Source organism: Hyla sarda, chromosome 3, assembly GCF_029499605.1.
Source record: "Hyla sarda isolate aHylSar1 chromosome 3, aHylSar1.hap1, whole genome shotgun sequence".
Classification (NCBI taxonomy): domain Eukaryota; kingdom Metazoa; phylum Chordata; class Amphibia; order Anura; family Hylidae; genus Hyla; species Hyla sarda.
In genome coordinates this window covers 423,315,084-423,331,196 of record NC_079191.1, presented here as the reverse complement: position 1 = coordinate 423,331,196, position 16,113 = coordinate 423,315,084, and the positions used below count along the sequence as shown (strand labels likewise).

The following is a 16,113-nucleotide window of genomic DNA, read 5'->3' as shown; positions in this document are numbered from 1 at the left end:
CTGTAGTTAAAGGGGTATTCCAGGCAAAAACTTTTTATATATATATATATATATATATATATATATATATATATATATATATATAATATATATATCAACTGGCTCCGTAAAGTTAAACAGATTTGTAAATTACTTCTATTAAAAAATCTTAATCCTTCCAATAGTTATTAGCTTCTGAAGTTTTCTGTCTAACTGCTCAATGATGATGTCACGTCCCGGGAGCTGTGCATGATGGGAGAATATCCCTTACATGATGGGAGAATATCCCTTACATGATGGGAGAATATCCCCATAGGAGATGGACAGCTCCCGGGAAGTGAGTCATCAGAGAGCAGTTAGACAGAAAACAACAACTCAACTTCAAAAGCTAATAACTATTGGAAGGATTAATATTTTTTAATAGAAGTAATTTACAAACCTGTTTAACTTTCCGGAGCCAGTTGATATATAAAAAAAAAAGTTTTGGCCTGGATAACCACTTTAAGGCATTTACAGGCCCCCTCCTCCCTATCAGGAGTGTGTGGATATGATTGTATACGGCTCTTACACATTACATTGACTGTCTTTTCCTTACGCTGTTCAGGATGTTGGGATGAGCGATACATCTCTGACCACCTTCCTGGGAAGTTGCTATGACCTCTTACAGACAATGATGGAGGTAACTATCACAAAGAGAAATAAATGGGGTTGAAACCTATGTAATAGAGAGACAGTGCTTTAGCTCATATACATAATTGTGGCTTGTAAATGGCTCCGCTAGATATTTAAGCTTAACCCCTTAACCACTGGGCCAGGTTTCATTTTTTCCTCCTCGCCTTCTAATGAACGTAACTCTTCCGGACCAATTAGACTTTGTAATGACACCATTCATTTTGCCTTAATATACAGTCATGGCCGTAAATGTTGTCACCCCTGAAATTTTTCAAGAAAATGAAGAATTTCTCACAGGAAAGGATTGCAGTAACACATGTTTTGCTATACACGTGTTTATTCCCTTTGTGTGTATTGGAACTAAACCAAAAAAGGAGGAAAAAAAGCAAATTGGACATAATGTCACCAAACTCCAAAAATGGTCTGGACAAAATTATTGGCAGCCTTTCAAAATTGTGGAAAAATAAGATTGTTTCAGGCATGTGATGCTCCTTTATACTCACCTGGGGAAAGTAACAGGTGTGGGCGATATAAAAATCACACCGGAAAGCAGATAAAAAGGAGAGAAGTTCCGTTAGCCTTTGCATTGTGTGTCTGTGTGTGCCACACTAAGCATGGACAACAGAAAGAGGAGAAGAGAACTGTCTGAGGACTTGAGAACCAAAATTGTGGGAAAATATCAACAATCTCAATGTTACAAGTCCATCTCCAGAGATCTAGATTTGCCTTTGTCCACAGTGCACAACATTATCAAGAAGTTTGCAACCCATGGCACTGTAACTAATCTCCCTTGGCGTGGACGGAAGAGAAAAATGTATGAAAGGTGTCAGCGCAGTATAGTCCGGATGGTGGATAAGCAGCCCCAAACAAGTTCCAATGATATTCAAGCTGTCCTACAGGCTCAGGGAGCATCAGTGTCAGCGCAAACTATCCATCGACATTTAAATGAAATGAAACGCTATGGAGGAGACCCAGGAGGACCCCACTGCTGACACCGAGACATAAAGAAGCAAGAAGCCAAAATCTTTCTGGGAAAACATCTTGTGGACAGATGAGACCAAGATAGAGCTTTTTGGTAAAGCACATCATTCTACTGTTTACCGTAAACCGAATGAGGCCTACAAAGAAAAGAACACAGAACCTACAGTGAAATATGGTGGAGGGTCAATGATGTTTTGGGTTGTTTTGCTGCCTCTGGCACTGGGGGCCTTGAATGTGTACAAGACATCATGAAATCTGAGGATTACCAATGGATTTTGGGTCGCACTGTACAGCCCAGTGTCAGAAAGCTGAGTTTGTGTCCGAGATCTTGGGTCTTCCAGCAGGACAATGACCCCAAACATACGTCAATAAGCCCCCAGAAATGGATGACAACAAAGCGCTGGAGAGTTCTGAAATGGCAGCAATGAGTCCAGATCTAAATCCCATTGATCACCTGTGGAGAGATCTTAAAATTGCTGTTGGGAAATGGCGCCGTCCAATAAGAGAGACCTGGAGCAGTTTGTAAAGGAAGAGTGGTCCAACATTCCGGCTGAGAGGTGTAAGAAGCTTATTGATGGCTATAGGAAGCCACTGATTTCAGTTGTATTTTGCAAAGGGTGTGCAACCAAATATTAAGTTAAGGGTGCCAATAATTTTGTCCAGACCATTTTTGGAGTTTGGTGACATTATGTCCAATTTGCTTTTTTTTCTCCCTTTTTTGGTTTTGTTCAAATACACACAAAGGGAATAAACATGTGTATAGCAAAATGAGTGTTACTGCAATCCTTTTCTGTGAGTAATTCTTCATTTTATTGAAAAATATATGGGGTGCCAACATTTATGGCCATGACTGTATAGTATGAAAATGTGTGATGAAATTGAAAATAAAATAGCAATTTTGCTAATTAAGGTGTTTTTCCTTTTTACGCAGTGCACTGTACAGTAAAACAGTCATGTTATCTTTATGGACCAGTTCTGTTAGAATAAAAGAAAAGCTATATATATCATTGTATTACTGTTCAATTTTTTTTACTTATAACTCTTATATTTTTCCAATTTCATGGCTTATTGTTTGCGCTGTGATCTGTAATTTTGCTGATTCTGTAGAGTAGATGGGACTTTCTGATCGATTTTTATAATTTTTTTTTCTGGTACGTTATATGACCACAAATCATCAATTCTGGTGTTTAGCATTTTTTATGCAATTCATGTGCAGAATTAATAACATATGGTGCATGATCACTGATGTTGGTTATTAAAGGTGAGTGGCAGCTGCTGGTAGCAGCCGACACCCACCATTTATAAAACAAGCCCAGTCAGAACACAGCCATTGTACATATACAGGGATGTGCGTTTAGGGGTTAACACTGCTATATTGTCATACAGCAGATAACGTTCTATTCTGGATTTTGGTGACTAGCGCGGATCCACTTGGATATAACACTGTAGTGATGTGGTCCTCAAACATCACAGCTTAGTCCTGAATTACACTTCCCCTGCCCTTCGTTCCCATGGTTTGGCAATGGGTCATCTCCTGTCTCTTGTTGTCCGCAGGCTGACGTCAGCAGTGAGGAGATGTCTCCCCCTTTGCTGGAGGTAGAAGACGCATGGATATCGGTGGAGGGGCCCAACTCTATCGTGGAGCTCGCACTGGAGCAGAAGCACATTCACTATCCTTTAGTGGAGCACCAGTTTGTGTTGTGCGCCATCATGTACTCCATCATGAGCTGCTCCCTCAAGTCTGTGAAACCTCTGGCTCTCTTTGACAGTAAGGTGAGTGGATTATATCTCTGGTTCTGTCTAGCTCTGTCACGGCCAAAAGAATCCGCCTCAATGTGAAACTGTATAATATATATTATCAGGGAAAGGTGGCGCCCTCTTCCAAAACTTTCAGCAGCCTATTCCCCTTTTACCTCCTGCAGCTTCTCTTTAAAGTGTACCTGTTGTCAATAAAAACATTTTATATAATGTAGATAATACCATTATATGTATATTTGTAATATATATTGGACAAAAAATGTGTATTTTTTTAAGTGACAAAAAGAGCCCCGCTTGTCCTCTGTGTACAGAGCCCCGCTTGTCCTCGGCGTACAGAGCCCCGCTTGTCCTCGGCGTACAGAGCCCCGCTTGTCCTCGGCGTACAGAGCCCCGCTTGTCCTCGGCGTACAGAGCCCCGCTTGTCCTCGGCGTACAGAGCCCCGCTTGTCCTCGGCGTACAGAGCCCCGCTTGTCCTCGGCGTACAGAGCCCCGCTTGTCCTCGGCGTACAGAGCCCCGCTTGTCCTCGGCGTACAGAGCCCCGCTTGTCCTCGGCGTACAGAGCCCCGCTTGTCCTCGGCGTACAGAGCCCCGCTTGTCCTCGGCGTACAGAGCCCCGCTTGTCCTCGGCGTACAGAGCCCCGCTTGTCCTCGGCGTACAGAGCCCCGCTTGTCCTCGGCGTACAGAGCCCCGCTTGTCCTCGGCGTACAGAGCCCCGCTTGTCCTCGGCGTACAGAGCCCCGCTTGTCCTCGGCGTACAGAGCCCCGCTTGTCCTCGGCGTACAGAGCCCCGCTTGTCCTCGGCGTACAGAGTTGTAGTTTTGCACAAGATGGAAGCACACTGGTTGGGAAACACTGATCTAGAGTAATACAGTTAGAGAACCTGTCATCAAACCATATTTTCTAAACTAACTCAGATTATATTCTCTAACTTCTCCTAACACCCCTCCTGCCCTTAAAATTATTTTCCGAGCTTTAAAAAGCTGTGTATCATACATTTCCCCTTGCTCACATTGTGTGAGCTCCGGGCAGGGGAAAGTGGGCGTTCCCCAGCAGGTGCGATGTCACTAAAACCTGTGAGAGCTGTGCTTCGTCATGCCCCACACCCACTTCCTGAGGTTGGACTTCTACAAGTCCGGGAGGAGACCAAACTAACTGTTTGACTTGCGGCAGGGAACAGAACAGAGCCACCTAGTGGAATTTTTTTCAATCACAATGAAAACATATAGAGGTTGAGAATTTTAACAGCAAGTTAATTGCAAAGTGTCTTATAATTAGATAATATATTAAAAGTTTAGTTTGGTGACAGGTACTCTTTAACCCCTTCCCGCTATAGGATGTATGCATACGTCCCAGCGCGCAAATGTGTCGGGTGCATACGTCCTAGCGATCTCCTGCAGCTCAGGAGATCGGCGGCAGCACCAGGCTGTCAATCACAGCCGGAGTCCCGCCGCAGCTGCGTATTGCCATGTCCGTAATGACGTGTACTATAAAACTATAATGTCAATTATCCCACACGGTGAACGCCGTTAAAAAAAATTAAAAAAAAATTGGCCAATTTTGGTACAAATAGCGGAATAAAAGAGATCAAATGGTAGCACATATTGCAAAAATGATACCAATAAAAAGTACAGCTCATCCCACAAAAGATAACCGCTCACTCAATGGCGTCGGACGAAAAATAAAAAAGTTACGGCTGTTGGAAAATCAATGGCAGATAAAGAATTTTGCTCAGAAAAGGAAAAAGAACATAGAAAGACATAAAATGGTTTCGCCATAATCGTACTGACCCACAGAATAAATATAACATCACTCTTACCGCACAGTGTACACCATAAAAAAAAACTATATTTTGGATAATTTTTTTTTACCAAAAATGCTGCGTGTGTCAACAAAAATGCTCTACTTATATAAAGTACAATATGTCAAAAAAAAAAAAAAAAAAAAAAGAGCCTGGTCATTAAAGGGGTACTCCGCTGCATAGCATTTGGAACAAACTGTTCCTAACTGCTGGAGCTGGCGCCAGGAGCTTGTGACGTCTTAGCCCCACCCCCTCATGGCATCATGCCCCACCCCCTCAATGCAAGTCTATGGGAGGGGGCGTGACTGCTTTCACGCCCCCCTCCCATAGACTTGCATTGAGGGGGCGGGCATGACATAATGAGGGGGCGGGACTATGACGTCACGAGCTCCCGACTCCGGCGTTCGGAACAGTTTGCTCCAAACACTGAGCAGCGGAGTACCCCTTTAAGGTAAAAAAAAAAAAAATGGGTCCATCCTTAAGGGGTTAATAGGAAAAGAAGAGAGTAGTGGGGGGGGGGGGGATGCAGCTGCAGCTTCTCTCTCTGTGAGGAGAGGCGGAGCTGGAGTGGGATGAATTCTGATTGGCCCCAGACCTAGTATTCAACCTGGAGCCCGCCCACCAGGAGCAGGCACAGAGAGAAAGAGATGATACACATTTGGGCAGCGGTATAGAAAATGGCGCAGTACTAATGCATACCGTGGTTTAATGTTAAGAATTGCTGCAATGAGCGAACACACGACATGGATTTATGCTGAGAAACACATGACCACGAGCTTCAAGGCCGATCATATAATCTCTTCATCACTTTGCCGGGTTTAGCTCAGTCTGTGCTCGCCGTTGCGAGTCCAGTCTCTATGATGTCATTCGGTCGTGCACCAACCTTGCATTATTCAATTACAGTCAGTAATTTGGGGATTTTACGACTCATTTTGGCTCTTATTTCATTGAACTCATCGTCGTCATTAATCCTCTGTCCAGGCCATTATAGGCGCTATTAACCTGATTAATGTTCTGTGTCCATTGCCGGAACATGATGTCTGTAAACTCTCCTGACCCCACAGCTGTGCAGGGAGAATATTAAACTCTATACAGGATATATTCTTTAAATACCTTTATGTCCCCGAAAGTTTGCTTATGTTGGAAGCCACTCTGGATATTGTTATGTTTGTAGCCTTCTAAATTGATCAGGCTCTTCCCTGCAGCCTACAACAAAGTAACAGGCTTACAAGTTATCAGGTTGACCCCGCCCCCGCGGAGCTGCTGATTCCTATACTGATCCTGTACAGCATTACACTGCCTCTGATTGTTTGATGCTCACTTGCACAGTGTTTCCCAACTAGGGTGCTCCCTGCTCCCCCCAACTAGGGTGCTCCCTGCCCCCTAGCAAAAATCTATTTGCTTTGGAAGCTTTAGTCCTGTACTTCCTGGTTGAGTAGTACTACAATTTCCAGAATGCACTGCCTTCCCTTAACCCCTTAAGGACCAGGCCATTTTACACCTCAGGACCAGAGCGTTTTTTGCACATCTGACCACTGTCACTTTAAACATTAATAACTCTGGAATGCTTTTAGTTATCATTCTGATTCTGAGATTGTTTTTTCGTGACATATTCTACTTTAACATAGCGGTAAAATTTTGTGGTAACTTGCATCCTTTCTTGGTGAAAAATCCCCAAATTTGATGAAAAATTTGAAAAATTTGCATTTTTCTAACTTTGAAGCTCTCTGCTTGTAAGGAAAATGGATATTCCAAATAAAAAAAATTTTGATTCACATATACAATATGTCTACTTTATGTTTGCATCATAAAATTGACGTGTTTTTACTTTTGGAAGGCACCAGAGGGCTTCAAAGTTCAGCAGCAATTTTCCAATTTTTCTCAAAATTTTCAAACTCACTATTTTTCAGGGACCAGTTCAGGTTTGAAGTGGATTTGAAGGGTCTTCATATTAGAAATACCCCACAAATGACCCCATTATAAAAACTGCACCCCCCAAAGTATTCAAAATGACATTCAGTCAGCGTTTTAACCCTTTAGGTGTTTCACAGGAATAGCAACAAAGTGAAGGAGAAAATTCACAATCTTCATTTTTTACACTCGCATGTTCTTGTAGACCCAATTTTTTTATTTTTACAAGGGGTAAAAGGAGAAAATGTATACTTGTATTTGTAGCCCAATTTCTCTCGAGTAAGCACATACCTCATATGTCTATGTTAATTGTTCGGCGGGCGCAGTAGAGGGCTCAGAAGCGAAGGAGAGACAAGGGGATTTTGGAGAGTACGTTTTTCTGAAATGGTTTTTGGGGGGCATGTTGCATTTAGGAAGCCCCTATGGTGCCAGAACAGCAAAAAACCCTCACATGGCATACCATTTTGGAAACTAGACCCCTTGAGGAACGTAACAAGAAATTAAGTGAGCCTTAATACCCCACAGGTGTTTCACGACTTTTGCATATGTAAAAAAAAAATTTTTTTTTTCACTAAAATGTGTGTTTCCCCCCAAATTTCACATTTTTGCAAGGGTTAATAGCAGAAAATACCCCCCAAAATTTGTAACCCCATCTCTTCTGAGTATGGAAATACCCCATGTGTGGACGTCAAGTGCTCTGCTGGCGCACTACAATGCTCAGAAGAGAAGGAGTGCCGTTGAGCTTTTGGGAAAAAAAATTGTTTGGAATGGAAGTCAGGGGCCATCTGCGTTTACAAAGCCCCCCGTGGTGCCAGAACAGTGGAACCCCCCACATGTGACCCTATTTTGGAAACTACACCCCTCACAGAATTTAATAAGGGGTGCAGTGAGTATTTACACCCCACTGGCGTTTGACAGATCTTTGGAACAGTGGGCTGTGCAAATGAAAAATAAAATTTTTCATTTTCACGGACCACTGTTGCAAAAATCTGTCAAACACCTGTGGGGCGTAAATGCTCACTGTACCCCTTATTACATTCCGTGAGGGGTGTAGTTTCCAAAATGGGGTCACATGTGGGTATTTTTTGGGGGGGGGTTTATGTCAGAACCGCTGTAAAATCAGCCACCCCTGTGCAAATCACCAATTTAGACCTCAAATGTACATGGTGCGCTCTCACTCCTGAGCCTTGTTGTGCGCCCGCAGAGCATTTTACACCCACATATGGGGTATGTCCGTACTCAGGAGAAATTGCGTTACAAATTTACAGTAAAGGGCAACACCGGCATGTTAGTGTAATTTTTTTTATTTTTTTACACTAACAAGCTGGTGTAGCCCCAACTTTTCCTTTTCCTAAGGGGTAAAAGGAGAAAAAGCCCCCCAAAATTAGTAGTGCAATTTCTCCCGAGTACAGAGATACCCCATATGTGGCCCTAAACTGTTGCCTTGAAATACGACAGGGCTCCAAAGTGAGAGAGCGCCATGCGCATTTGAGGACTAAATTAGGGATTGCACAGGGGTGGACATAGGGGTATTATACGCCAGTGATTCCCAAACAGGGTGCCTCCAGCTGTTGCTAAATTCCCAGCATGCCTGGACAGTCAGTGGCTGTCCGGAAATGCTGGGAGTTGTTGTTTTGCAACAGCTGGAGGCTCCGTTTTGGAAACACTGCCATACAATACGTTTTTCATTTTTATTGGGGGGACAGTGTAAGGGGGTGTATATGTAGTGTTTTACTCTTTATTAGGTGTTAGTGTAGTGTAGTGTTTTTAGGGTACATTCGCACTGGCGGGTTACGGTGAGTTTCTCGCTAGAAGTTTGAGATACGGCGAAAAATTTGCCGCAGCCCAAACTTGGAGCAGGAAACTTACTGTAAGCCTGCCCGTGTGAATGTACCCTGTACGTTCACATGGGGGGGGGGGGGGCAAACCTCCAGCTGTTCCAAAACTACAACTCCCAGCATGTACTGACAGACCGTGCATGCTGGGAGTTGTACTTTTGCAACAGCTGGAGGCACACTGGTTGGAAAACCTTCAGTTAGGTTCTGTTACCTAACTCAGTATTTTCTAACCAGTGTGCCTCCAGCTGTTGCAAAACTACAACTCCCAGCATGTACTGATCGCCGAAGGGCATGCTGGGAGATGTAGTTATGCAATAGCTGGAGGTACGCAACTACAACTCCCAGCATGCCGAGACAGCTGATTGCTGTTTGGACATGCTGGGATTTGCAGTTTTGCATCTGTTGGGCTACAGTTTTAGAGACCACTGCAAAGTGATCTCCAAACTGTGGACCTCCAGCTGTTGCAAAACTACAATTCCCAGCATGCCCTGACAGCAAACAGTTGTTTGAGCATGCTAGGAGTTGTAGTTTTGCAAGATCTGGAGGGCTACAGTTTAGGGACCACTATATAGTGGTCTCAAACTGTAGCCCTCCAGCTGTTGCAAAACTACATATTCCAGCATGCCCAAACAGCAGTCTGGGCATGCTGGGAGTTGTAGTTTTGCAACATCTGGAGGGCTACAGTTAGAGACCACTGTATAATGGTCTCAAACTGTACCCTCCAGATGTTGCTAGGCAACTCACCGGCTTCCGTCGGATCCAGCCGCACGTCATCGCCGCCCGCCGATCTCCGTCGCCTGCAGCCTCCGACGCCCGCCCGGATCGGTAAGTGGATCTTCGGCGCCGGTCCCCGTCGTTTCCCCGTCCTGCCCCGCCTATTGTGGGAGGGCAGGACGGGGAAAACGAAAGTAAACCCCCCCGCCCCCGATCTGCTATGGGTGGTCGCGTCTAGACCACCAATAGCAGGGATAGGAGGGGTGGCACCCGTGCCACCTCACTCCTATCGCTTCAGGGGGATTGTGGGTGTCTTAGACACCCGCGATCCCCCTTACATTGCGGGTCACCGGGTCACTATAGACCCGTAATGACCCGGAATCGCGCAAATCGCAAGTGTGAATTCACTTGCGATTTGCCGCGATCGCCGACATGGGGGGGTCTGATGACCCCCCTGGTCATTTGCACGGGATGCCTACTGAATGATTTCAGCAGCCATCCCGCTCCGATCCCCGCCCGGCACACGGCGGGGACTAAAACTGCCCATGACGTAAATGTACGTCCCTGGTCCTTAAGACCCAGGGTGTCGGGACGTACCGTTACGTCATGGGTCCTGTAGGGGTTAAAGGGGTATTCCAGGAAAAAACTTTTTTTTTTTTTTTTTTTTTTTTTTTATATCAACTGGCTCCAGAAATTTAAACAGATTTGTAAATTACTTCTATTAAAAAAATCTTAATCCTTTCAATAATTATCAGCTGCTGAAGTTGAGTTGTTCTTTTCTGTCTGACAACAGTGCTCTCTGCTGACATCTCTGCTTGTCTCAGGAACTGCACAGAGAAGAAGAGGTTTGCTATGGGGATTTGCTTCTAAACTGGGCGGTTCCCGAGACAGGTGTCATCAGAGAGCACTTAGACAGAAAAGAACAACTTAACTTCAGCAGCTCATAAGTGCTGAAAGGATTAAGATTTTTTAATAGAAGTAATTTACAAATCTGTTTAACTTTCTGGAGTCAGTTGAGATATATATATATATATATAAAAAAGTTTTTTCCTGGATAATCCCTTTAAGCTGGTGTTTACCAACCAGGGTGCCTCCAGCTGTTGCAAAACTACAACTCCCAGCATGCCCGGACAGCCTTTGGCTGTCCGGGCATGCTGGGAGTTGTAGTTTTACAACAGATGGAGTCGCCCTGGTTGGTAAACACTGTGCTAGACCAATGTGTAAGGTCTGGTCAATTCCATACTGGATCTTGGTGTCATGGTATGAACATTTTATATTCTCAATGATATTGGATAAGCGGCCATCTTTGTTTTCCAATTTATTTCGTTTATCAGTATTATAAGCTGTCACATTTTTATCTCTAAATTCAGGGGAAAAACGCCTTCTTCAAAGATCTTACGTCAATTCAGCTGTTACCCAGCGGAGACCCGGACCCCAGTATAGTCAGTCTACGACAACAGGTACGTTCTGGCAGCCTCGTCCGACCCCTTTCTTATGATAATAAGTGTAATAGGTTAAAGGGGTACTCCGGAGGGGAAAACATTTTTTTTCAAATCAACTGGTGCCCGAAAGTTTTACATATTTGTAAATTACTTCTGTATAAAAATCTTAATCCTTCCAGTACTTATCAGCTGCTGTATGCTCCACAGGAAGTTGTGTAGTTCTTTCCAGTCTGACCCCAGTGCTCTCTGTTGACACCTCTGTCCATGTCAGGAACTGTCCAGAGTAGAAGCAAATCCCTATAGCAAACCTCTCCTGCTCTGGGCAGTTAAGGACATAGACAGAGGGGGCAGCAGAGAGCACTGTGGTCAGACAGAAAAGAACTACACAACTTCCTCTGGAGCATACAGTAGCTGATAAGTACTGGAAGGATTAAGATTATTAAATAGAAGTAATTTACAAATCTGTATAACTTTTTGTCATCAGTTGATATGAAAATATTTCCTCCGGAGTACCACTTTAAAGCCATAGGACCGAATGATGAGTCTGTGCATAAAATGATCTGTCCCGGTCACAGTTTTTGATGAAGCTGATCAGCGCGGCCGTCCAGGCTCAGTTCCAGTCACAGATTACGGTGAAGACGGAAGATGCCAAATCGGATGTGGAGCAGAAGCCCTTGGACTGGCCGACAGTCGCTGTGGACCTGGCAACACAACTGCAAGTGAACGAAGACACGCTGCGGCGACATTATGTGTACGAGCTGTACAACTACGGCTTTGATCATATTGCTGAAGAGGTAAGGAGTCGTTTCTATTATGGGGAGACAGCACCACCTGCAGGTGACATTGGGTACTCACCCTGGATTCAGTCTGTTTACTCAGCATATGATTTCAGCAGGTTGGATCATGGTTTGTGTATAAGGGTTATGCACCTTTTTTATTTTATTTTTTTCATTTTATTTGCTTCATAAATGTAAAATTTTTCACGTTTTTCAATAGTTCTCATAAAAATAATACTGACCATTTTGTTTGTGTATAAACTGTATTACTTCAGTACATGCATGCATAAGATAGACCTAAGGCTATCCTTCATATAAGATAGGGATAGGTATAAGGCTATCCTTCATATAAGATAGGGATAGGTATAAGGCTATCCTTCATATAAGATAGGGATAAGCATAAGGCTATCCTTCATATAAGATAGAGATAGGTATAAGGCTATCCTTCATATAAGATAGAGATAGGTATAAGGCTATCCTTCATATAAGATAGGGATAGGTATAAGACTATCCTTCATATAAGATAGGGATAAGCATAAGACTATCCTTCATATAAGATAGGGATAGGCATAAGGCTATTCTTCATATAAGATAGGGATAGACATAAGACTATCCTTCATATAAGATAGGGATAGATATAAGGCTATCCTTCATATAAGATAGAGATAGGAATAAGACTATCCTTCATAAAAGATAGGGATAGGAATAAGGCTATCCTTCATATAAGATAGGGATAGGTATAAGGCTATCCTTCATATAAGATAGAGATAGGAATAAGACTATCCTTCATATAAGATAGGGATAGGAATAAGGCTATCCTTCATATAAGATAGGGAGAGGTATAAGGCTATCCTTCATATAAGATAGGGATAGGTATAAGGCTATCCTTCATATAAGATAGGGATAGGTATAAGGCTATCCTTCATATAAGATAGGGATAAGCATAAGGCTATCCTTCATATAAGATAGAGATAGGTATAAGGCTATCCTTCATATAAGATAGAGATAGGTATAAGGCTATCCTTCATATAAGATAGGGATAGGTATAAGACTATCCTTCATATAAGATAGGGATAAGCATAAGACTATCCTTCATATAAGATAGGGATAGGCATAAGGCTATTCTTCATATAAGATAGGGATAGACATAAGACTATCCTTCATATAAGATAGGGATAGATATAAGGCTATCCTTCATATAAGATAGAGATAGGAATAAGACTATCCTTCATAAAAGATAGGGATAGGAATAAGGCTATCCTTCATATAAGATAGGGATAGGTATAAGGCTATCCTTCATATAAGATAGAGATAGGAATAAGACTATCCTTCATATAAGATAGGGATAGGAATAAGGCTATCCTTCATATAAGATAGGGAGAGGTATAAGGCTATCCTTCATATAAGATAGGGATAGGCATAAGGCTATCCTCCATATAAGATAGGGATGGGCATAAAGCTATCCTTCATATAAGATAGGGAGAGGCGTAAGGTTATTCTTTATATAAGCAGAATATTGGGCAGACTAGATGGGCTGAATGCTTCTTATCTGCAGACACAGTCTGTTTCATCCTCTCCTCACAGGCTATCCTTCAAGTCATGGACAAAGAGGTTTTAGCCTCTCAGCTTCTCGTTCTTACCGGGCAGCGGCTGGCGCACGCACTATTACACACTCAGACGAAAGAGGGGATGGAACTTCTGGCCAGACTGCCACCGACACTCTGCACGTGGATCAAAGCAATGGTGAGCGGCACCGACCGGGTTCACACACTGAACAGCAAACGTAGAAGAATTAAGCTTTTGAAATGTGCCGGCATTTAATCCTGTTCTCCAACCAGGGTACCTCCAGCTTTTGCAAAATTACAGCTCCCAGCATGCCCAGACAGCCGAAGGCTGTCTGGGCATGCTGGGAGTTGTAGTTTTGCAACAGCTGGAGGCACCCTGGTTGATTAACACTGGCATAAGGTTACAAAGTAAACCTCCAGAAGTGAGAGCTTGCTCTCTGGCGCCACCTATTGGAGGTTGCATACCTCCTAATCAATGCATCCCCCCAATAGGCGGCACCAGAGAACAAGCTCTTCCTTCTGGAGAAGGTCTGCTCTGCATATTTTTTCCCCCAGGGAGCATTGTATGGTCTATAAGAGACTACCTGTCCCTATATAGCACTTTTGATAAATAATCTGTACTACTTAATAAATAGGGGAATATTTTGAGTTGTTGCCATTTTAAATCCACGTCATCCAATCAGTATGCAGTAGATTGGATGAGATCAGACAGATTAATAGATTGGCTGAGGGTTTGACTACGACTACAAGACTCATGATATCAGTATGCAGAAAATTGGACGAGATCCGACCGATTAGTAAATTGAATGAGTCTTGTAGTCGTAGTCAGACCTGCAGCCAATCAGTATACAGTAAATTGGACGAGATCCGACCGATAAGCAGATTGATTTAGTCTTGTAGTCAGACTTCCAGCCAGTCAGTATACAGCAAACTGAATGAGAAGTCTGACTACGACTACAAGACTCAATCTGCTAATTGGTCGGATCTCGTCCAATTTACTACAGGTCTGACTACGACTACAAGACTTAAGCTACTAATCGGACTGATCTCATCCAAATGACTGCATACTGATTGGCTGCAGGTCTGACTACAAGACTCAATCAGTATGCAGTAATTTGGATGAGATCAGTCCGATTAGTAGCTTGAGTCTTGTAGTCGTAGTCAGACCTGCGGTAAATTGGACGAGATCCGACCAATTAGCAGATTGAGTCTTGTAGTCGTAGTCAGACTTCTCATTCAGTTTGCTGTATACTGACTGGCTGGAAATCTGACTACAAGACTAAATCAATCTGCTTATCGGTCGGATCTCGTCCAATTTACTGCATACTGACTGGCTGCCGGTCTGACTATGACTACAAGACTCTGTCTGATCCAGCCAGTCAGTATGCAGTAAACTGGATGAGATCAGACAGAGTAGTAAATTGACCGTGTCTTGTAGTCGTAGTCAGACCTGCAGCCAATCAGTATGCAGTAATTTGGATGAGATCAGACAGAATAATAGATTGAATGAGTCTTGTAGTCTTAGTCAGACCCGCAGCCAGTCAGTATGCAGTAAATTGGACGAGATCCGACCGATTATCAGACTGAGTCTTGTAGTCGTAGTCAGACTTCTCATTCAGTTTACTGTTTACTGACTGGCTGGAAGTCTGACTACGACTACAAAACTCAGCCTGATCCAGCTAATCAGTATGTAGTAAATTGGATGAGATCAGTCAGATTAATAGATTGAATGAGTCTTGTAGTCGTAGTCAGACCTGTTCGCTCCAGTAAGACACAATTAACTGTAGATGCAAACACCAATCTAAATCCATTGTAATCCAATTTCCTCCAGGATCCCCACGATCTCCAGAACACGGACGTCCCCATCCCGACCACAGCTAAACTGGTGGACAAAGTGGTGGAACTGTTGCCAGAAAATCACGGCCAGTACGGCCTCGCCTTGAACCTCATAGAAGCGGTGGAAGCCATGTCTGCCTTGTGACCTCTTTGTAAATGATCTAAGTCTATACCAGCCATGATGTCTATGTGAGAATCCCTGTGTAATTAATACAATCGCTGTTAATATTCTGTCCCCGGATAATATGCAAATATGTTAGATAAAGGACGAACTGTTACGTGAAGATCCCCCAATATTTATACAGCAGATTACCCACAATCCCTTATCCTTCCTGTCTCTGGATATAAGGAAGCCGGATGCTACTGAAGACCTGATCCACTGCTGGGGCCCACAATCAAAGTGCTCTTAATAGCAGCCATAGACATTGTAGGGAGCTGTGGGGACCCCTCTGTAGTGCCGCTTCTGATCAGGCCCCCCTCCCCCCCCTGGGATTGCTAGAATGGGAAAACTTGTCTTTTCAATCATTAATCTGCATTGCTAACAGTACAAAGTATTAAATAAACGGACAATATTTTAACGGGATGCGAGTTCTTAGTGTGATGGCTGCGGATGGAGCAGGAGCGGGGAATAAACAGCCTGCTGCACGGAGCCGATACAATGGGTGACATATGTACAAACTTCGGGGAGGATAGCCAAGGATATCTGACTTATCAGTCATGTTGTTAGCTGTCAATATATATTGTCAATCACTCAAACATTCTATATCATACGGCCAGCAAACCCATAGCGCACGCGGACTCCAGACCCCATAGCGCACGCGGACTCCAGACCCCATAGCG

General features: G+C 43.5%; 1 protein-coding gene across 2 annotated transcripts in view; it reads left to right on the top strand.

Annotated features, from left to right (window-relative positions):
- Positions 1 to 15,871, top strand: part of RAB3GAP2 (RAB3 GTPase activating non-catalytic protein subunit 2) — a 103,188-nt gene extending 87,317 nt beyond the window's left edge. For both annotated transcript variants that reach the window (XM_056568376.1, XM_056568375.1), the window contains exons 30-35: positions 584 to 658; positions 3,187 to 3,405; positions 11,025 to 11,114; positions 11,672 to 11,890; positions 13,457 to 13,615; positions 15,269 to 15,871. In XM_056568376.1, the coding sequence (XP_056424351.1) occupies positions 584 to 658; positions 3,187 to 3,405; positions 11,025 to 11,114; positions 11,672 to 11,890; positions 13,457 to 13,615; positions 15,269 to 15,418 (912 nt within the window). In that variant the 3' untranslated portion in view covers positions 15,419 to 15,871. The remainder of the gene's footprint in view (positions 1 to 583; positions 659 to 3,186; positions 3,406 to 11,024; positions 11,115 to 11,671; positions 11,891 to 13,456; positions 13,616 to 15,268) is intronic.
- Positions 15,872 to 16,113: the final 242 nt, after the last annotated feature.